Below are 23159 nucleotides of genomic sequence, written 5' to 3'. Positions count from 1 at the left end.
TGCTCCCCTACACACATTGTGCACTCCCGCTCTGCTCCCTTACCAAAAACCCGCAGCTCCACCCCACGTCGAGCCATTCCCGCGGAGCTGGAGGCCGTGCAGAGGTAATACCCAGAATCCTGCAGGAGAGCCTGAGGAATCCGCAGGGAGCCGTCTGCAAGAAACTCCAGCCTGAAGCACGGAACGAGAGAGAAGAATGAAGACAAATAGGACGTGTAGCCACATCACTTTGGGCTTGGTTAGTAACCGGTGCATTGCAGATAGATCCAGGTGGTGGGCACTGGGTGGCTGGAAGGGAAGGGGCAGAGATGCCTATACCTGGATATCTCCACAGAGAGGTGGCTGCCGTCCTTCCTCCATGTCACAGCAGGTGGAGGGATCCCTTCTGTCCGACAGGGCAACACGGCTGTCTGGTTCACAGACACACTGACCACCGAGGGACCAGGCTGGATCAGAGGGGCAACTGTAACGGAGTGAGAGATGGGTGAATGATGTATCAAGGAGACAGGACAGGCAACTTAAACACCCAAGTGCTGGAAGGGCGAGTAATCAGGGTATATGAACACACAACTTACATATATGCACACATACATATACACTCACACATACAGGCACACAGACCCACACATACACATGTCCATCCTTCTATATATACTCTATATATATACACACTTGTATCTATGCACACATACATATACACTCTCACACACACATATTCAGGCACACAGACCCACACATACATATGTCCACCCTTCTATATACACACACATAAATACACATTTGTATATATGCACACATACATATACACTCTCACACACACATACCTGTATACAGACAGGCACATAGACCCATACATATATATGCCCACCCTTCTATATATACACACACATAAATACACACTTACATATACAGTATGCACATATATACACCCACAAACATACGTCCATATACAAACACGCATGCATCCAATTCCTCCGTTAAAACTGTATGTAAGTGGCGCTGAAGGACTGACACCCTTCCCCGCTTTGCATGCACACATAAGGATATTGATGGTGACACTGCCTATAGTTCGGATGTTTCAGTCTCTGGCATGAGGGAAGCTGAGTAACTCTTCCCAGAAGCACTGCCTTGTGATTCTTGGTGGGCTCTGAGTACTCACGCTCTATCTCCACAGTGAAGCGCAGACTGGTCCTCCCTGCCAGGTTACTGGCCATGCACGTGTACTCCCCACTGTCCGATGCTCGCAGGCTGTGGATCTGCACATACTGACCCTTGGACAGAACCTGCACTCGGCTGTCCGTCTGCCAAGAAGGAAACAGGAACACCTACTGTAACCTGCTGTCTGGTGCAGTATTTTTAAACCAGGGTTCCTAGGAAGCATTGGGTTCCCCGGGCATCCCTAAAGGGTTCCTTGTAAAGTTCAGGTCAATTAAAAATGGTACCAAATACAGAAGAATTTACAATGCATCTGATCTCAGACGCGCTATTAGAGAGGGTTGGGGTTCCATACAATGCATCTGACCTCAGACGCGCTATTAGAGAGGGTTGGGGTTCCTTACAATGTATCTGATCTCAGATGCGCTATTAGAGAGGGTTGGGGTTCCTTACAATGCATCTGATCTCAGACGCGCTATTAGAGAGGGTTGGGGTTCCTTACAATGCATTTGATCTCAGACGCGCTATTAGAGAGGGTTGGGGTTCCTTACAATGCATCTGATCTCAGACGCGCTATTAGAGAGGGCTGGGGTTCCATACAATGCATCTGATCTCAGACGCGCTATTACAGAGGGTTGGGGTTCCTTACAATGCATCTGATCTCAGACGCGCTATTAGAGAGGGTTGGGGTTCCTTACAATGCATCTGATCCCAAAGGCACTATTAGAGAGGGTTGGGGTTCGTTACAATGCATCTGATCTCAGACGCACTATTAGAGAGGGTTGGGGTTCCTTACAATGCATCTGATCTCAGACGCACTATTAGAGAGGGTTGGGGTTCCTTACTATGCATCTGATCTCAGACGCGCTATTAGAGAGAGTTGGGGTTTCTTACAATGCATCTGATCTCAGACCCGCTATTAGAGAGGGTTGGGGTTCCTTACAATGCATCTGATCTCAGACGCGCTATTAGAGAGGGTTGGGGTTCCTTACAATGCATCTGATCTCAGACGCGCTATTAGAGAGGGTTGGGGTTCCTTAAAATGCATCTGATCTCAGATCAAAAAAACAATATACAGTATATCTTTGAATATTCTTTTCTACCCCAAACATTTCCTTCCTGCACCTGTAGGGGGGCGTCTCCTCTGTACCACTGGATGGTGGGAGCAGGATCAGCTTCCACTCTGCATTCCAGCACCAACTGCCCTCCAACAGACACAGAGAGAGAGCGGGGATCACTGGGTCCAACCACACTGGGAGGGACTAGAGGGGAGAAGAACACCAGGATTGGTGACTCAAACCAACTAGAACAATCCATTCAGCCAAGAGCACAGACCCCGAGTTTGCATAGCCGGTGCTCACTCATGGAACACTGCTTGGGTGAGAATGGCACCATGGATGAGTCTATCTCTGCACCGGACAATGAAAACGACTCTTTAGAAAGTTCCATTCGTCCACGTATTAGCTTACATTGTAATTTCCTTTAGTTTAAACATAGTACTCCTGTACAACGGGAAATACGTCACCTTTCATCCGCACCCAGGTGGCCTTGGAGTCTCTTCCCGCTGTGCTGGTTGCCACACACACATAAATACCGGCATCTTCTGCCTGGGGAAAGAGAGAGGCAAAATGTAACCGCAGACTCCATCCATCCCCCCTCCAATCTCCGTGTAACAGCACAACACACAGCAGCCATCGCTCAATGCCAATGTGTGGCAGGCTTTGCAAAGAGAAATCACCGCCATTCCGTTTCCAGCACTTGCACCATTAGACTATCACATTGCCGTGCACCTGCCAGCCTGTGACTCATGGAGGCACTTATTAACCCCTTGAGAGCCATAAAGGCTAGCAACACAATGCCTTGCAATACGTTGCAGGCCCCTCTTCCACTCGAGGAGTTAACAAAGTCTCCGTCCTTTCATTACAGATTTCTCCAACTGGCAGCAATAGCTTATTGGTAGCTTTGAATATCTATATATATATTTTTATTTTTTTGTATTTATTTATATAGTGTTAGCAATGTATGCAGCACTTTACAAGAAATACAACGCAATTCTAATACAATAAGCACCACAAACAAAAAAAAAATCAGACAGGAAATGATAGTGCTTTTTTTGTGAAGCCAGTTGCCTAATCTACTATATGCCATCTTTTCTATGCTTTGGCTTACTAAGCGGTATACATATTAATTAGTACTATTCCCCATATATGGGGTTCTGTATAGTGATTTCACCTGCACATGTTAATGAGAGGGCGCTGATATAAATCTTTAAAAGCACAAGAGTTCATAGCTTTCTAATTCTGGCGAACTTCTAACTAAAAGTTTTTGGAGCGCCGGACCTGTGGACTATTACAGCCGTGTGCGTTTCTTTTTGGAAGAAGCTTGTGGGGAGCGCAGAATGTCACCATATAAAGGGAAGGAAATAAATATAGTGTAATATGTCCAAACACCTGTATCAATGTATATGGGGATCGAGATTAAGAACTCACATTCTCCCAGTTAATGTTGTGTGTTTCTTTGCCTGACTGTAGCATAACCCTCTATTGTGGCCATCACCCAGGCCCTTTCCATCTCCTCTTAGTCAGCCCATTGAGATGGATGGGTTACAGCAGAAGGCATGTGGTCTATCGTGCCAAGAACCAATGGCTCTCTCACCTGGCACTTCTCCTGCCAAGGGAGGCGAGACAGAGGGAAGCAGCATACACCCCGTACCTTAACTCTCTCTATCCGGAGTATGGTCCCGTCTCTTGTAAGTAAGCTGGGTTGTGATAAGGGTCGGCCGTCCTTCTCCCAGGTAATGTCAGGGATAGGAAGACCAGCTGCATTGCACACTAATTGCAGAGGATCATCAGCAACAACAGACACCTCTGTGGGCTGAGCTGATCCTTCAATCTTCGGGGGTTCTAGAACACACAGGTTCCAACAAGTGGAATAATCAATTTGTTACTATTGTGTCTAATATTTTTGCCAGGCTTTTAGGATGAGCTTTAGGTCCATAACTCACACCCATAAAGATGCTGTTTCCAGCTGTAGGGACACATTTACTAAGCTCTGCTAAACGGTTACGTCCCATTCATTTCCATGATAAACCATACAGGTGCCTTGTGGCTCAACAAAGTGTGATCAATCTGGTGCATAATGTTTTTACAGAACACAGAGCAGAGGGGGCTGGGGGCTGGGGGCTTAAAGCTTGATACAGTGGAATGCACATGGCAGGGATCGGTACAAAATGCAACGTTATGCCAAAACACCGTCTTTGTTGTAGAGATGTCCCCTGCATTTTCCACGACTAAAAATAGAAAAAGATTAGCAGTGAAAGGGTTAAAAAAAAAAAAAAAAAGAAGAAGAAGAAGGTTGAGCTCCGAACACATGCAGAGGACACGGGAACATGGCTCTGCAATGTATCATACTGTTAAGTCCTCAAGGGCCACCAACAGGTCAGGATATCCCTGCTTCAGCACAGGTGGTGCTGTCTTTGACTGAGCCACTGATTGAGCCACCTGCGCTGAAGCCGGGATATCCTTAAAACCTGGCCTGGTGGTGGCACTTGAGGACTGGAGATAGCCACTCCTGCTCTAGTACATGGCTCTAATTAGCACTTAATTAGCCAATCAAGCCAGCTCTAATTATCCCACAGGCAGCTTGTTCAGATATGTGGTTGCGACCGCCCCGTAAAGCCATACCGAGCACGGACAGCCGGAAATGCTTGCTGACTTTTCCCGCTGGGTTCACAGCGCTGCACGAATAAAGCCCAGAATCCTCGGCGTGGACAGACTCCAGGTGCAGGCGGGTGCCCAGCCCATTGGGCAGAAGGTTGCTTTGAAGATGCAGGGGCTCCCCGTCCTTCTCCCAGGATAGGGAGGGCAGAGGGGTCCCGTGCGCTTCGCAGGTGAACGTCACGGCTGCCCCTCCGAGAGCGGTCACCTCCTCGGTGCTCTCAGACCTCTCCAGCACTGGCAGACCTGCAACGACAAATCACAGCTGCCCACCAAGCAAACCCCGGGAGTGTGGCCTGGGCCATCTTTATCCCAACGCATGAACATGCATGTAACTATGTAACATAGTCTCTCCCAGTCACCTTATGCCTGTCCTTCTACTTAACAGGACTGGTTTAGTTGTCAACTATGTGTAGGCCGCGTTAGGTCAAGAACAGATTGCAAGCTTTCAGTGCAGAGATTAGTGACACCTGCGTTGTTCTAGCACAGGGGAGCTCAACTACAGTCCTCAACCCCCTCCCCCCCAAACAGGTCAGGTTTTCAGGATATCCCAGCTTCAGCACAGGTGGCTCAATCAGAGGCTTGATTGAGCCACCTGTGCTGAAGCAGGGACTGATTGAAACAGGGATATCCTGAAAACCTGACCTGTTTGGGGGGGGGGGCTTGAGGACTGGAGTTGAGCCCCCTGTTCTAGCACACGCATCACGGAACACTCCTCAGTTCTTATCCCTTCAGTGAACGAGGGGCGTACAACATGTTGGGGAAGAAAGAGGTTAATGTCTCTTTAAATCTGCAGCCCAACCGATATCCTACACGTGCTTTTTTTTTTTTTTTTAAATAAAATCAGTTCTGTACTATGAAAAAATTCTTGTAGCATTTTTTTTTAATCCACTCTGAATAACATTTTTAATGTATTATAATGTAACTAGCATTTTTTTGTTTCTATAGCAACCATTTACAAAGTCACATCCCCTTCCTCTTCTGAAGCAGGCTCTGACACACCCCTTTTTTGAGCCCTGCCCTCTCTCTGGCACTGCGCCAATTGGATCTAGTGACTGCCTGGTCACATGATCTTCCCCACAGAACTTTGCATCTTGGGTCCTCTTCTGCTGCACTGACAGACATTTAGTGAACCCCCGAGCCGAATCTTTGCCGATCGATCACAGGAGAACGGATCGATCGGCAACTTAGCTAATCACTTATTGTGCTGATTGTATTGAACATATTAAAGGGATGGGGGGTGGGGGGGGGTGAGAAAAGGCAGCGTGGGCTGCTGTGTTAAAGCCCCCGTCCCAGCTGTGCGGTGATTACCAGACTGTACATACTCTCAATGTGCAGGATGAAACTCTTCTCTGCAGCTCCAGCGGGACTGGAGGCCACACAGGTGTACGTCCCGGCGTCCGACACCTGCACCTGGGAAATACTAACCGGGAGAAACAGAGCGGGGAGGAAGCGACAGGAAGAGAGCGAGCGTTTAATCGTCAGGGTGAATGTCCTAACATTACAGGGGCTGAAAACAACGCTCCCCGAATGAAAAATCTGAATTAACTCAAAATAATCATTGAAAAAAACAAAACTGTGAAGATAGCAAACTCCGAACTTCGCCGTTGGTGGGAAGCAGGCGTGGTTAACTCCAGTCCTCAAGGGCCACCAACGGGTCAGGATTTCAGGATATCCCTGCTTCAGCACAGGTGGCTCAATCAGTCCCTGCTTCAGCACAGGTGGCTCAATCAGTGTCTCAGTGTTTGACTGAGCCACCTGTGCTGGAGCAGGGATATCCTGAAAACCTGACCTGTTGGTGGCCCTTGAGGACTGGAGTTGGCCGCCCATGGTGTAAAGTGAAGGAGATCAGGTGGCATTATTGCAGAAGCTGAGAGACAAGCAGGAGCGGAGCGCTGGAGAACACTCAAGTGATTCGGTAAGTAAGCCCCCTACCGGAGAATGCGCCCCCCGGAGGCGATCCGGAGATAGCGAGAGGCAGGAAGCTTGTGTCCGTCCTTCAGCCAGGTGAGCTGCATGGGGAGGGAGCCGCTGGCGTGACACTCCAGGGTCACTTGCCCCCCAGGGACACTGCTGAGGGTCTCCGACACGTTGGATCCTGACTCGAAAGCTGGAGGAACTGGGAGGGGGGGGGGGGAGTGAGGAGGGGGAAATGGGGGGGGAGGAGTGAGGGGGGCGAGGGGAGTGAGGGGGGGAGGGGAGTGAGGGGGGGCAGGGGGAAACACAGAGAGCACAAGGTTTTGTGGAGAGAAAGAAAAAAGGTTGTACTGTATTTCTCAATTAAGTGGAATGCAAAGCAAATGGGTCGACAAATGTACAAGAATATACTGTATGTGTATGTGTGTATATATATATAGAAAAATATATATATAAAATCAAAAACGAACAGATGAAACCATTCTGTGGTGTTACAATGGATAAAGAGAGAGAGAGAGAAAGAGAGAGAGAGAGAATATATATATACACGGACACAGAGACATATTTATTAATAGGTGTGTATATATATAATATATATATTTATATTTATACTAGGCACTCACATGTTAATTTGAATAATATAGAATATTTATTAAATACATGAACGTTTCGGTCTTATACCAGGACCTTTCTCAAGCTAATACATCTTTATATATTATTCAAAGTAACCTGTGAGTGCCTAGCATAATTTATTTTAGATTAAGAAACATTAAATAAAGTAAGCTACTGCTGTTTTGCTAGTGCTGCTTTTCTTCCATGCTATACATATGAAAGCGTTTCATTAAAATCCTTATTTTACGGCACTATGTGTATGGGGCGGTGTCAAAAGGTCAAGATCAAAGACCTCAGAAGAAAATAAAGCTACATTATTTCAACGATAAGTTAAGACAATGTTATGGGTGCCCATGATCTGTGACAACTCTATCAATAGCCTCGCTTTGCACTCACCCAGAATGTTCAACACAAAAACCTTGGTGTCTTCCCCAGCGTCGTTGCGAGCCAGGCACGTGTAGCGACCGGAGTCAGAGGTCTGGGCAGACTTCAGGATAAGGGAACTTCCATCCTGAGACATCCTGAAGGATTGCAGACTGATCAACACCAGCAAAATCCCTGCATCACCCAAGCTCTGTCATGTGTCAGTCTATCGCAGAGTAAGTAGCACCAGCTCAGACCATCTCCTTGTGTGGAATGGGAGGACAAAGAGGGCCCTCACACAGTGTGAAGTTGGATGGACTGAAGGTCCCTCATGTTCTTGTGTATGGTACTAGGAAACACATCGATTTGCCTCTACGTGAGAACGTCTCCAGCACGGCTGTAGGAGTGTTAATGTGAGTAAGTTATCAAGTCTTACTGATTGTTCAGCACCGAGCTTGGGTCCAGCGGCTTTCCGTCCTTAAGCCATAAGATTTGAGGGGCTGGCGTCCCCTCAGCTTTACACTCCAGCGTCACCTCTCGTTTTTCCTGAATGTTGCGCTCACTGGAGATCTCCGACCCAAGGATACTGGGAGCCACTGCACGGTACGAGAACAACATTACCGGCAGGAATCTGGCAGCACGGGCGGTGACGGTGATATTAGGAAATATGTCAAGAGAAGAAGAAGTGAGTAATACATGGGGAAATAGCAGAGATGTCAACCTCTAAAGCACAACAATCAGTGCACTGATGTTGGGACCCAATGTTGTGATATTTATTAGTGGACAAACCACTGCAGTGTATGGAGTCAGCGAGACACAAAGACACACAACCAAGGCTCAGACCATGAGCAGCCGTGCAACAGTCCGAGAGCTACCTTGTATCAGCAGGAGAAACTCCTTGCGTGCGTCTGAGACAGAGTTTTGTGCTGTGCAGCTGTATTGTCCAGCATGTGAGGGCTGCACGCGGCTGATCTGCAGGCGGCCGTCTCTTACGACCACTCCCCACTCTACAGCATGCTCTGCAGACAGAGAATACGGATCTCAGGTTCTCCCATCCGAACACTGTATGCATTGTCCAAGTGCACGGCTCAGTGTATGGGTTGGGACTGTATGAACAGAGCTACAGGGTGAGTGCAGTCATGTTCATTCTGACCAGGCACAAGAGGTCAGACAGAACCCTAGGCTATTGGTCAGTGGGATATTCAGAAAGGCTTGGCTAGGAAGTCTTAAATCCAATGGTTAACACACTAAAAACACATAAGCAGGGACATATTGTTTAACTCAAAGGGTGACAAACACATGAATGTTTCAAGGCTGGTGTTAATTTATTGTAAGGTTTGTAATTATATGGGGCTATTAAAGCAAATAAATAATTCACACTTGTGTATTGGGGACCGTTGGATGGCTTGGCCGCTTGCTTCGCTGTATTCTTAAAAATAGCACGGACTGTGTGACAGCGGAGAGGTTCTCCTTACCCAGGGGTGCTCCATCTTTCAGCCACTTGAACTTGGGAGGAGGGGAGCCTTCAGCCTCACAAGAGAGAACTATGGAATTCCCCACAGTCAGCTGGATAGTCTCATTCTGCGGGTGTGTGATGGATATAGGGACTGGGTGATAGAGAAAGAGCGTAAGGTGGAATAACACAGAGACAGCACAGCTTAAGGTACCTGTGCATAAACCCAGAGCCTTCTCGACCAGGTCACACACACACTTCATAAGGGTCCGTTCCCCAGTCACATACTCACCCTGGATGATCACTGTGTAGGTTAGTTCAGCTTCCCCAGCCACATTAGTGACTTTGCAGGTGTAAAGTCCTTTATCTGATGCCTGGGAAAGAAGCAGCAGTTAATCATTAGTCCGACAGTTCGGGGAGAGGAGGAAAGAAACCGGCGAAATGTCATTTTCATCAGACAGACACGTTAACGCTACAGATCCTTCATTGTGTCTGGATATTATCTTTGATAAATCAATACCTCTGCCTTTAGGATACAAGTAGTTCTTGTGCTCGGTAATACAGGAAGAGACCAGTGCAGGGAAGAGCAAGATGAGGATGGATGGGTACCTGGGCATTCCGAATCTCCAGTCTCTGCCCTTTCATGTAGATCGGGGCATCGTGCCCACCTCGCAGCTGGTGCCCATTTTTATACCAGGTAACTGTTGGCTCTGGAATGGCATCAGACTCGCACTGAAGGGCAAGGGTCTCTCCGAGGCGTAGAACAGTCTCTTTACGCCCGTTGGGAGGCTCTCTGATGCTGGGTGGGACTAAAAAAAAAAGCACATTTCAGCCCAATCATCATCTTTACCAGTCAGATACCCAGAAATAGAGCAAAGGCAAACCAGACAATGAGAAAACACATGTATGTTTGCACAGGACCAGTCAGAATATTATATATATATATATACAGTGGTTGACAAATCACCAAAAAATCTACTCGCCACACAAAAAAATCTACTCGCCACCTAGTACCAAACGTGTGCTGCTTGAGCCAATATTTACTCGCCCGGGGGTTAAATCCACTCGCCCGGGGCGAGCAAATGTATAGGTTTGTCGAACACTGTATATATATATATATATATATATATATATATACACATATATATATTATATATACACATATATATATTATATATACATACACATATATATATTATATATACACATATATATATTATATATACATACACACACACACACACACACACTGATATATGATGTTTGGGGGCTCCGAATGCAAATTCAATGTATATGTATTAAAGAATTACTAACATGGCTGTCGTACCCTGGGTTGCTATGGGGATCCAGATGTCACGCAGGGATATTTAAGGAGGAGCTATTCTAGAAGGTTAGGTTCCCGGAGGTGAAGAGGAGAGGAGCCTCGGGGAGAGTAGATGAGTATGTTCATAAAGTAATAGTATAGACCAGGCCCCCTTGTTTATTATGTTGTAGATTGCGACAGCGCCCTCTTTGTTAGGAATACAGCACAGCACAGAGGGCCTCAGGAAAGAAAGCTCCTGAGAGTCGGCGGATCAGCTCTAACACCGCAGATCTGCACTAATATTCCTCATCAGTGGAAGTGGCAGTTCCCAAACAGGCAGCAGGTATTGGGTCAAGTCAGAGAGACCCGCCAGGATTCCCGTAGGGACCCAAAGTACTTAGATTAATACCGTTGATGGTTCCGAAGCAACAAGGGGGTCCGGGTCCCAAACTTACTAAGAGCAACTAAGTCCAAGAACCTTCACTGACGTGTTAAGATTGAGCACTGATGGAAGAACGGCATTCATGTATGCCTGTTATATATCAAATAAATGACAGACGTTCTACAAAAGTTCCTGGCGCCCATTATTCTACAACCATGCTACCTCATCGCCCAGCTGCCCGAATCCAGCCCCCTGAGTCAGGGTAACCCACGCATAGTAGTCATCTATAACACACCAATGTAATCTTCTTAGAAGCCGGGCAGAGAGGGTTACATATATTTATGCAGTTAGATTTTATTAGGGACTCACAGCATCTCTCTTACCATAAATACTAAGGTGCAGAACTTTCTCATCGGACCCGGCTGGGTTCTGTGCTTTGCACATATATGTTCCTTGGTCAGAGAGCTGAACGCGAGTAATTTGTAGGACGTGTCCACCTGGAAGACATCTCAACATTACATCAACAGAGACTGAGACTCAGCAACTCCACAATGTGTAACCAAAAGACATCTTCTGCAACACAAGCATTGTTGATCCTCTTGAAGGCAAGAAGGAAGGGCCTGAAGTGCATTGATCTGAATGAGCTCACTACGCTTTAACATTTGTGGCTAACACATGTGTTAGTAGCAAGCTCATCACCATAACCAGTACACATTCTCTTAGTGCCTGAATACCCCTCACTGACCTGGCATGATAAGTAGTCTCTTGCTGGGTGGCAGTATATGCCCATCCTTGAACCACGTGATGTCAGGGGTGGGGTGAGACTCGACATCGCACATCAGGGAGATGGAAGAGTACAGAAAGGTGCTGACGTTCTCCGGGTTGGCGCCTACGATTCTAGGTGGAACTGATTCCCACGGGAAAACAAACGGTGAGCATGGAAACCCAATATTGCTTCTGTGTCTAGCAGACAATTTGTATTAGAACAATGGAAAGGAGAAAGGCTGAACGTTTACCTTGAAACAAAGTATCCCATTATGCCTTTACCAGCACTAAGGCTGTAAGCTCCTGATACAAGAAGCCCTCATCACAGTGTATGCTTACTGTATCAGGATGACTTTATATAGTATATAAATATATATCCAACTGTGCTATCTCTATACTTTAAATATGGATTTTAATATTTTTATTTTTTTACGAGCTTTGATAAAGTAGACCAATATGAGTCCTTTGTCTCTGTAGCCTCGAAGGGATAGAATAACATGTCCGCCGGTGAATTCATTGCTTTCGGGTCAAATCGCTGAATGTACCCAGTTGTTTCCAGCAGCCCGATGTATCTTTCCAGCCCGGTGTACACAGTCACAGATCGTGAGATGAAGATGATAGCATATCCCTTTGGAGTCCTTCAGTCAGTGGTGGCCAACTCCAGAACTCAAGGGCAACCAACAGGTCATCTTTCAGGATATCCGAAGGTTCAACACAGGTGGTGCAGTCGAAGACTGTGCCCCTGATTGAGCCATTTGTGCTGAAACAGGGATAGCCTGAAAAGTTGACCTGTTGGCGGCCCCTGGGGACTGGAGTTGGCCACCCCTGGTGTACACAGTTTCAGATCATGAGACGGTCACATCTGCGTTCTTACCGTGAACCATCAGAGTAAAGAGCTTCTCGGCAAATCCTGCGGGGTTCTCGGCCACGCAGACATAGGTGTCTACATCAGTCCCCTGCACCGTCAGGATCTGTAAATTCAAAGATCAAGGAATCAGCTAACGGCATACCAATCCCCTTAACCCTTTCACTTCTTCTCAGCAGCAGGCACCTGGGCTGCCAATAGCGCAGACAACAAGCAAACGCACTAGTGACAAATGTAATCCCAAATGATGTGTGTTATTGCTGTGCTTCCTTTAGAAGAGGTCATCTGTCCCAGGCTATAGGGATGAGGTCCTCACAAGGTTCTCAACACCCAGCAACCCCAAGGCTCCTATAACTGAACAGCCCCCCCCTGCTTCGGAATCTCCCTCTTGCCGATTTACCTGTAGCCTCCTCCCCTCCTCCAGGATCTGGTATCGGTCTGTGGTGCTCAGGGTCAGACCATTCTTCAGCCAGATGATTGTTGGTGGCGGGACCCCAGAAGCCTCGCAGTCCAGCTCTGCAGTTTGGTTGACTAGAACAGTCACCTGAATCAAGTCCTCCTGCTCTCCTACCATGACCGGGGGAGCTGTGAAAAATGAACAGGATGAAACCAAGCAACACCAATCACGTAACCAATGGAGCATCTTCTCTTCTGAGGATCTCATTTCCCGATTATTTGAATGCAAAAGTAGTGGGTCACCCCAATTTAGTGGGAGACTTTCCCGTTCATTGGTAGCATATTATATTACTTGGTAAATAACGAAGTATGACAAAGCCTTATCATCCCACAACACTCACTCAGCACCAGAAGCTCATAGTGCAATCGGTCCTCTCCAGCTTCATTGGTGGCCTCACAGGTGTATTTCCCAGCATGCTCAGCTCGTGCCATGGGTATCTGCAAGATACGCCCGTCTGGAGGAGGAGAATGAGGAGTTAAGGCTTAGCCAGGGCCCAGGGGAGTATGTGTGCAGAGGAAGGGCCGTTTGAGCAAAGTTTGAAAGACAGTGTGCCAGATGTCAGCAAAGTCTGCAACCCACCATTAACCAGCATTGCTGTGCAAGAATATGCTCAATTGTTCTTTTGATGAGTGAAGAAGTAATCAGGCCATAAATGGCCCCATGGTGCAACCTAAAGCCACATAATGCTGTAACGGCACATTAGTATTTTACTGTAGATTCTGAAGAACACACTTGAGTCTTCCTAAAAGCCGAAAAATGGCTTAATTACCACCAAGGACAGTTTTTTTAATCAAGCAGCCTTTGGGTAACATCCCCCAAAATATATTCACTTTCTCCCTCTACTGTTTGTATCACTGATCCCAATGGTTGTTAAGTAGAGCCAGATGTCCACATCATGCTAATATTAAACACCCTTTAGTGTACCACTTGGCTGAAAGAGATGCCCACAATGAAAAACAAAGGGGTTCGATTTGCACCTAGTAACACGAGGACGCCATCAGAAGCAGAGATGGGCTGCCCGTCCTTGTACCAGGTCAGGGCCGGCGGGGGAATGGCGTTTGTATCGCAGTACAGGGAAATAGGGTTGGTCGCGACAACCTCTCTGTGCTCGGTCAGCTCTTCCTCCTCATCCTCTCGGTAGGCCAGCTCAAAGGCAGCACTGGGGCTCCCCGGCCTGTGGAATATTGGGGGGACTGAGAAAGACAAGGAGAGAGACAAGAAAGAGCCAATAAGCAAAATAATTCTAAATTGCAGAGACATCCTTTACAACAAAATAAATCAACATTATAAAAACCCATTAGACACAGCTACAAAAGGTCCAAGGGGCACAAGCATCGAAAACTATAAAGACACAATGATTGCAAGCTTTCAAAGTCAGAAGGACAGACGAACACAAACATTTAAGATAAATGCAATATGTCCAATGTCTAAAAATCCATCTGATGTTTGAGGCACAAAAGCTGCAACCCTACTTGTTAAACGGTAACAGAGAAATTATTTCAGTCCTGTTCCATTGCCACAAAGACAACAAAACGTGGTCATTTCCCTGTTAAAATTATTTTTCAAAGAGCCCTTTAGAATGCACCTTTCAAAATGTTCCCATTGCCTCTGACGTGGGAGGTGGTAGGAAAAATAAGGAGGGCGGTTAGGTGGTACACAGATTATTTTAGGATGTATGAATTGTTGTGTCTTTTACCAACATCCGTCTCTTTTATTGCGGTTAGCTATAGAAAATATGCCTGACCGGCAGTTATATAGGCCTACCCAAGTATCTGGATCTCAATCTGCGATGGTTCAAAACAAACGCTACATTCCGTGCAAAGAGTAAAAGGATAGAATACGAGACACGAGTCGCGTCCCGCGTCCCGCGTCCCGTGGGGAGAAGCACTGACCCTGGACATTCAGGTTGAATTCTCTTTCGTCCTCGCCAGCAACATTGGTGGCCACACAGGTGTAGCGCCCAGAGTCGGAGATGCGGACAGGGTGTATCTGCAGCACCTGCCCGTCGCCTAAAATGTGGACAGCGCCAAAACTCTCCAACAGCTGAGACACAAAACCAACAGAAGGTGAAACGTGAGAAGGTGCCGAATTAAACTTCCAGTGCGGAGGAAAGAAATTCCCAATATGTGTTCACACCCTCATTGCTGGAAGAGACTTCTAAGCTTTACATGTCAATTAACTGCAGGCCACTCATGGCTTCTCGATGATTGATAATCACCTCAATTATGGTTTGGATATATCTTTAATAACTCTTTTTTTATGAAGCACGAGGAAGGATTTAAATGGAAGAGGAGACGTGAGATGCATTGGAAGGACCGATTCTTCACTGGCTGAGAATAAACTGGCTTTGTTATGTATTATTCACCTCTTGAACCCACCCACCGCCATTACTAAAGCCAAGTAGTATTGGATGCTAAGTACTGGTATTGTTGGTGTGTTGCTCTATATTTGCCAAATGCAATGCAGTTCTGACCTGCCCCTCTTTGTACCAGTGATGTTTCGGCTTTGGCACTGCCCGGGATTCGCAGTGCAGAGTCAGGCTGCTATTTACTTTAGTCTTTATTTCCTTCACGCCGAATTCCCCGCCAAGATCATCGCGTGTGATCTGGGGAGGAACTGAGAGACACAAAGTGGGAATGAGCAAGAGATCTGCGGGCTTGTACATGGACCAAGCAGGTCCCAAAGAAGCTGAACCCTAAACAAACTCCGGTTCAGACCAGGTTGCTGAAGGAAATTTAGGGAGGTGACATTATTATCGTTTATTTGTGAAGTGCCAACATATTGTAAACCAAAGAAAACAAAGAACAGATCCTGCGCTCCTACTAATTGGGTTAAAATATAGCGGTGACCTGTTCACATTTAGAACCTAAGTCTGTGTGACAAAGAAGTCATTTGGTTGCATCTTTTGATCGAAACATGATTCAAGCCGCCAACCTCATCAAGGTAACCTCCGTTTAGCAGGAACCTGCACCGAATATATGCAATTTCTTATTGTCCTACGGACTAAACTTTAAGTGTGTGAAAGTGCCCTGAAGGGGTTAAATAAATGAAGCATATGCTTGTGATTTAGTGCAATTAAAAGCTGGCCAAAGCCAGTATCAGAGTTCCCTTATTATAAAGGTAACTGTGGGTGCACAAATACCCTAGTGTGAGATATTAAAACTTACACACATCTCTTCTCTCTGTCAGCCACAGACACTCACCTGCTCTTCAGTAGAGGGTGATGTGGAGACTTACAGTACAATGAGGTGTATAATACCTTTATGCTAATTGGAGAATTGGTAGGGGCTCTGTCCTGAAGGGAGAAGCCATACACCTCCAAGGAACTGCTATGTAAAGCAGAAACCAGGCGAGCCAAAACCAACCCCATGACAAATGTATCAGTAACACTATAATTAAATGCACTTATGGACTATGCAGCAAGGAAAAGAATTGGTCTACAGTAACTGTACATATTACCTGTACTCCTCCCTTTGTGAAGTGTGCAGCTGGTAAAAGGATTGGCCTTACATGTATGGAAAACAAAAGAACAGATCCTGCTCTCCTACCAATTTGGACTGAAATATACTAGCGACATGTTTACATATTGTAATCGACCGAGCCTGGCAGAGACGACCGGCCATCGACATGATGTCGCCACTCACTGAAGACTTTGACTTCGTAATTCTTGCTGGCTTCTCCGACCTCATTGGTAACCAGGCAGGTGTACTCCCCAGCGTCGTCTTCCTGGGCATTCCGAATCTGCAGCCCGTGGCCTCCTGGTCGGGAGAGGAAAAGAGCAGAATCCCACATGTTAATCATTCCTACCATTCTCAGGGCTGCAAAGACATAGCAGGTGTGAATCCTGACACTAAAGTGTTGCTCAAAATGTGACTCATTGGAATCTAGGAATCATATTGAATGTTTTGAACCCATCATCGCAAGACAACTTTGAGTAAGATTTGCCAGTCTACGAGTGCAGTGTTGAGGTCTAGCCGCCATGGATAAGCTGTTATAGCAATAAGGCACTGTATAGCATTACCAGCCTTTTGCAGTGGCTGTTGAAGGCCCTACTATTACGGTTACCCTGTTATACACAAATCTGTTTAGTCTATTCAGGTGCCACCTTAAAGGCAGAGGTTGAAACTCTGGTATTTTATCACTGGTGCATTGTACCTGTACTGGATTCAACCTGCCCAAGAAGTTCTGTTAACTAAAGTAGAGGGGATTTAAGGAGCCTACCTGGAAGGACCCTCAGATTGTGCGACTCCTTGAATGGTTCCCCATCCTTCAGCCATGTGACAGTAGGGGCAGGAAAGCCCACAGCCTCACAGATCAGTGACAGAGGGTTGTTGATAAGAACAATGACATCTTCCATGGAACCATCATCCAGGGCCCCAGGGATTGTGGGACTCACTGTGTACAGAGACATGACAGAGGTTGAGGGCCATACAACGAAGGTAATTGGAGGGACAAACCCAGAGATCACATAGGGTGTAACATGGACTATGTAATCACATCACCAACTGAAGAGATTAGGAACAGGGAACCAGTTGGAAATACTTCCATTGATTCCATAGAAACAGTTAATTCCCCAATTCTGCTATTCCATCCAATTTTGTTTTTTTGGCCTCTCACCTAATCGGATATACAATGTAACAAGGGTAGCCAGATCAATACAAGCTGTACACTTACCCAGAATAGTCAGTATAAAGTGTCTGCTTCTCTCTGCGATGGAATTAGTAGCCAGACAGGTGTAGTGACCAGTGTTGAAGACGCCAGCTCTCTGTATGCTCAGCTCTGAGCCGTCATGGGAGATCTTAATGCCGTCTCCGCTCTGTAAGGGTTTGGAATCCCTGAACCAGGTGATCCGGGGCTTAGGATGACCTGATAGAGATATGTCAGTGTTTGCAATGTGTTACTGCTGCATCCCACACTCAGAATGCTACAATATATAATGTCATAGACAGTGGCTACTATGGAGAAAGAGGCTTTTATGCACAACAGCTGCAGTAGAGTTTCCATCAGTGAATGCCAGAAAGCCTTTCAGATTTGCACTCACCTGTAACTCTGCAGTGAAGGTGAACAGACTGCCCCTCAGGCACTCTTAGGTCATCTTCTTCGTCATTCTCCATGCTGGGAGGAACTACAAAAATCACATTGTTAGAAGTCCCTCCATTTAGAGGAAGAGACGGAGCCAAATCCTAGACAGTACCTTTGATCCCTATGTGCTCCATTGCATTGTCAGACCTGGAAGCAGTGGGGAGATATTGGGCAGTTGGCTCTTACCTAGGATGTCCACAACAAAATCCTTCCTGCCTTGCCCTGCTGCATTGGTTGCCAAGCAGGTGTAGAGCCCGCCATCTTGGATCTGGACGTGCGCCAATTTAAGAACCCGTCCACCTATTGGCAAGAGAAAGTTGAACTAAGTGAGACAAAATCTGTGAACTTCAGCCAATATAATAATACCTTAACTACTATATAGGGTTTAATTGGTCCACAATAAGAAGACCAGGGCAGGATATGAACCAGCGACCTACAGCTCCCATTGATGTATCTGTCCTGAGTCTAAGTATATAAGTCACTGTATCAACACTGGGATAGAAGCTCGTTGACAGAAGCAAACATCTTACCTGACTGAAGGTGAATGTTCTCCCCAGGGGTGAGTGGTACATTGTTTCTGTGCCATGCCATGACTGGGGGAGGTATCCCTGAAGCTTCGCAGGTGAGAGTGAGGGTACCATGAAGAGTGACGGAGACATTAAACGGCTCTGCCTGTGTCTCCGGGAGCTCTGGAGGAACTGCAAGAAAAGTAGGAAAACCAGATAAAATGCCATACAGAAGGGAAATGCAAGCTTCCTACCCACGGTCAACCTAGTCTAACCCCCCATATTGCAGTTTCACATCCACAGTGCTCGAAGAGTAGTTATGAGTGACCGGTGAGAAGAAGCTGCATGGTGCGCCCGTGGGTGACTGGCATCCCCCGTGAATTCCCACTCATGGGTCTGCTCTGATCAGCCGGGGGCCACAGTTACTGAATATCATACCAGCCCATTTTACAGTATATTATTATTTGACAGCAGAAAGTAAATGGACATTGAATAGCTTCATGCTGGAGCACGTTCAATGGAGGCCAAAAGGAAACATATTGGACAAGAACTGCTTCCTTAATCCTTTGCAGTCTCCTTCCGTAGTGATGGGGTGAATTCTCCGATGTTAAAAGCCCCTTACCCTGTACCGAGAGCTCGAACGTCATGTCTGTCTGTCCTGCTGCATTCACAGCCACACAGACATAGCGTCCTGAGTGGGAAGGCTGTGCCCTTGGGATGCTCAGCTGCTGCCCCCTGTTGTGTAGGATCAGCTCTGTCCCGCTACCCACGGGGTACCCATCCTTCAGCCAGGTCAGAGATGGTCTGGGTTTTCCGCTGACCATACATTCCATGGAGACATGGCTGTCACGGGTCACCGTCAATCCCTTAGGGATCCCACCGCTTCCAGAGATCACCGGCAGAGCTGTGAACAGGGAGAAGGAACGGGGAGAGAAAAGAGATACTGATGGCATGAGAGAGGGAAAAAGAAGACAGAGGCAGAAGCCCGGCAAGAGAAAAAGAGACAGCGAGAAGGGAGACAGAGACACACAAGGAGAGGATACCGACCCAGACAAGAGGAAAGAGGGCAGACACAGGGAGAAGGAAGAAAGACAGGACCCAACAGGAAGGGAGACAGGCACCCAACAGGAAGGGAGACAGGCACCCAACAGGAAGGGAGACAGGCACCCAACAGGAAGGGAGACAGGCACCCAACAGGAAGGGAGACAGGCACACACCAGGAAGGGAGACAGGCACCCAACAGGAAGGGAGACAGGCACCCAACAGGAAGGGAGACAGGCACCCAACAGGAAGGGAGACAGGCACACAACAGGAAGGGAGACAGGCACACAACAGGAAGGGAGACAGGCACACAACAGGAAGGGAGACAGGCACACAACAGGAAGGGAGACAGGCACACAACAGGAAGGGAGACAGGCACACAACAGGAAGGGAGACAGGCACACAACAGGAAGGGAGACAGGTAGACTAGAAGATAGGAAGGCAGGCACCCAACAGGAAGGGAGACAGGTAGACTAGAAGATAGGAAGGCAGGCAAGGGAAAGAAAGATATAAAAGAGGAAGAGAGAGACAGACAGACAAGAGAAAGAAACAAAGCCCGGGAAAGAGACGCAGACAGGCAGAGGGGAAAGAGCTAGACATTGAAGAAGACGAGGGACAGACAGGAGCAGGAGAGACAGCCAAGGAGTAAGAAAGTCAGACATACAGGGGGGAAAGAGGCAGCAGAGAAGCAGAAAACCACGAGAGTAAAATAAGAGTAGAAGGGAAAAAAGCTGAGATAGAGAAGTAAAGACATTGAGGCATTCTTACCGTAAACCTCCAGCCAATGCTCCCTCGTGCTGCTGCCCGCCTCATTGCTGCACGCACAGGTGTAAGATCCTTCATCTGACGCCTGCACCTCCCCGATATGCAACAGCCTCCCACCAGCAGATGCCACACTCAGCCCAGAGTCCTCCGTCACAAGGGGGGACCCTGAATGGGAGAAAGGCTTGAGACTTCTCTCTCTGCAACGCATTGCTCTAACCGACAGACCCTCTGCTAGCACCTCGCTCTCACTCCATGCCAAGCTCTCACCATTCTTGGTCCAGGTGAGTGTTGGGGCAGGAACCCCATGACATTCACAGGTGAGGCTGACAGACTGTCCCTCAATGACAGACAGATGGGGAGCAGGGGATGCCGGGAAGGAAGGCGGCACTGAGAAAGGAGGAGATAATAGGAATGTACAATCAGACCATCATCTGCTATCACCCTATTCCAGTGATGCTCAAATCCAGTCCTCAAGACCCCACCCTCCCCCCAACAGGTCAGGTTTTAAGGATATCCCAGCTTCAGCAGAGGTGGCTCAATCAGTCCCTGCTTCAGCACAGGTGGCTCAGAGGCTCAGTTTTTGACCGAGTCACTGATTGAGCCACCTGTGCTGAAGCTGGGATATCCTGAAAAGCCGATCTGTTGGGAGGGGGGGGGTCTTGAGGACTGAATTTGAGCACCCTGCACTATACCACAAAGTCACCTGATCATCTGGGGGGATTCAAATGTTAAAGGGCATTAGTGCAGGCGATTCCTGGATATAATATGCCCAATATGGCCTCCTTACCCTTGATAATAACATTATAATGCTTCTCTGAACGTCCGGCATCGTTGGAGGCCTCACAGGTATATCTTCCAGCATCTCGCAGCTGTGTCTGATCAATCTAATGGGGCAAAAACAGGGAGAGGGAGGTGGAGGGGACGGGGGACGGGGCGCGGGGGGGACATGAGAGCAAGTTGCCTGTAGCCTTCTAGTCACTTAGCAGAGCCCTCCTTACCTCTGGCTATGTCTGCATGCTCACCCAAATCCTTCCCCCTCCTAATCAGATCTTATATATGGACCCAGTTACTTGAACCCCCCACCCCCCATATATATTATTTGCATCCAGCCCATAATTAGACCTGTTGGTCAAAGTGCCATTAAAAACAACAGTGCTACGGTGTCCGATTCCAAGAGAGCCCAACCCTGGTATGTAAAGAGACACCACTCTATGAGGATTTGTGAAGGCTATAAAAATAGGAAGGGGGACATGATTTTAAAGAATGCATTTTTCTTAAAAATAAATATATTTGTAAATAAGAGGTACCGACTACCATCCACTACCATACAACGGTCTTTGGAGACCTGGACACTGTCTTCACCCAACCTCTATTTACAGTGTATCACCAGTCGCTCCCATAAACCTTTGCCAGTGCCCCTAGTGATGGAAGGAATAGGGATGTCCATTTACTACAGGACTTGAGCTCCTACCTCTCTCCTCCCCATCCTACCATTTCATTTCCTGCCAACTTCCTCCTCTTCCTCTATCGCCCTTTCTACGAAAGTCTCTACTTGCCCCCACTTTCCATTCCCATCCATGACTCTCGTCCTCCGCCCACCATCTGACCCCCCATCCTCTCTCACCTGTAGGTAGCGCCCGTTCTCTGTGACTCGGACCCCGTGCCTGTGAAGGAGGGGTCGCCCGTCCTTCAGCCAGCTGATGTTGGGAGGAGGGATGGCGTTGCTCTGGCACTCTAGGACGACGGGCTGGTGAATAGTGACCGAGGAGTTTAGCTCTTCTCCCAGAATGCTTGGGGGCACTGCGCGAGAGGTCTCACCAATGAGGGTAATGATGGATCAGACACATGGACGCACTCTGATTACACTCACTCGACAGTGCTAGGGAGAGCTCCAGAGTAATGCAGCACAATGCTACTTGAAAACTAGCTTACTACATGTTTCGGTCATAAGTCGTGAGGAACAAGGGGCACATATAAGCAGTACATGACAATATGTAAGCGTACATGGGTCTCAAAGAGAGAGAGAATACATGTGCATATCTGTCTATTTCATTGTGCATATTAGTATGTCTTTGTTAAGATCAGCGATTCTGTAAGGATTCTGCTCGATCCGTGCCGGGTTTTGCTGCTGTTTGGGTTTTCAGGTTGCCTGACCTTTCTGCTCATTTGGCTATTTTGGGTACTGGCAGCTGGCTATATAAGGCTGCAGTTCCCAGTGGGAGTCGCCGAGTTGCAGTTCCTGGTGTCTTCGCTATCACACCTTACCCTTTTGTCTGTTTGGATTCCCCATATTGCTGACCCCAGACCGTGACCCCGACCTCGCTGCTTTCTGCCTGCCCTGACCTCTGCCTGTTTACTGGACTTTGCACCACTGCCGCCTGCCCTGACCCTTTGCCTACTTATCGACTTCGGATACTCTGACAGGACTCTGTCGCTGGGCGCTGGTCGGTTATTCTGCATCCCTACCTCAGCCGCGCGGGTCCGCTTCTGGATTGGAGACGAGCACCGTTTCAGATTCCCAGCTTTTTTTTACACTGTGCTCCCCCTGGAAAATATCTGTTCTGCGAACCCCTAATTAATAAATCTTATCGCCGACTCAGACTATTGGTCACGGTTTGACCGATCCCAGGCTGTATACTGTCCTGAGCTTGTGGGGGGAACATGCGCTTAATAAGGCCCCAAGCTGCCCCTCAGTGTGTGCAGGCAGCATGGGGGGGTATCGCTGTCACTCACTACGGGAGCGTCCAAAGTCATGCCCCATAATGCCCTGCCACTGT

General features: G+C 47.6%; 1 protein-coding gene across 1 annotated transcript in view; it reads right to left on the bottom strand.

Moving 5' to 3' along the window:
* The window catches only part of HMCN2 (hemicentin 2), a 104593-nt gene that overhangs the window by 17982 nt on the left and 63452 nt on the right, over positions 1-23159 (bottom strand). Inside the window, 34 exon segments of the mRNA XM_075579523.1 lie at positions 44-171; positions 319-463; positions 1160-1301; positions 2281-2417; positions 2681-2762; positions 3868-4058; positions 4839-5117; positions 6197-6294; positions 6807-6990; positions 7797-7921; positions 8200-8359; positions 8639-8782; positions 9239-9370; positions 9509-9590; positions 9826-10025; positions 11285-11398; positions 11647-11808; positions 12541-12637; positions 12932-13116; positions 13329-13442; positions 13966-14181; positions 14881-15031; positions 15462-15604; positions 16633-16746; positions 17210-17383; positions 17663-17854; positions 18030-18113; positions 18257-18370; positions 18601-18768; positions 19199-19480; positions 20386-20547; positions 20650-20769; positions 21170-21266; positions 22007-22182. Of these exon segments, the coding sequence (XP_075435638.1) occupies positions 44-171; positions 319-463; positions 1160-1301; positions 2281-2417; positions 2681-2762; positions 3868-4058; positions 4839-5117; positions 6197-6294; positions 6807-6990; positions 7797-7921; positions 8200-8359; positions 8639-8782; positions 9239-9370; positions 9509-9590; positions 9826-10025; positions 11285-11398; positions 11647-11808; positions 12541-12637; positions 12932-13116; positions 13329-13442; positions 13966-14181; positions 14881-15031; positions 15462-15604; positions 16633-16746; positions 17210-17383; positions 17663-17854; positions 18030-18113; positions 18257-18370; positions 18601-18768; positions 19199-19480; positions 20386-20547; positions 20650-20769; positions 21170-21266; positions 22007-22182 (5094 nt within the window).

This window comes from Ascaphus truei, chromosome 21, assembly GCF_040206685.1.
Source record: "Ascaphus truei isolate aAscTru1 chromosome 21, aAscTru1.hap1, whole genome shotgun sequence".
Classification (NCBI taxonomy): Eukaryota; Metazoa; Chordata; class Amphibia; order Anura; family Ascaphidae; genus Ascaphus; species Ascaphus truei.
The sequence above is the reverse complement of the archived record's forward strand: the minus strand, read 5'-3'. Positions and strand labels throughout refer to the sequence as shown.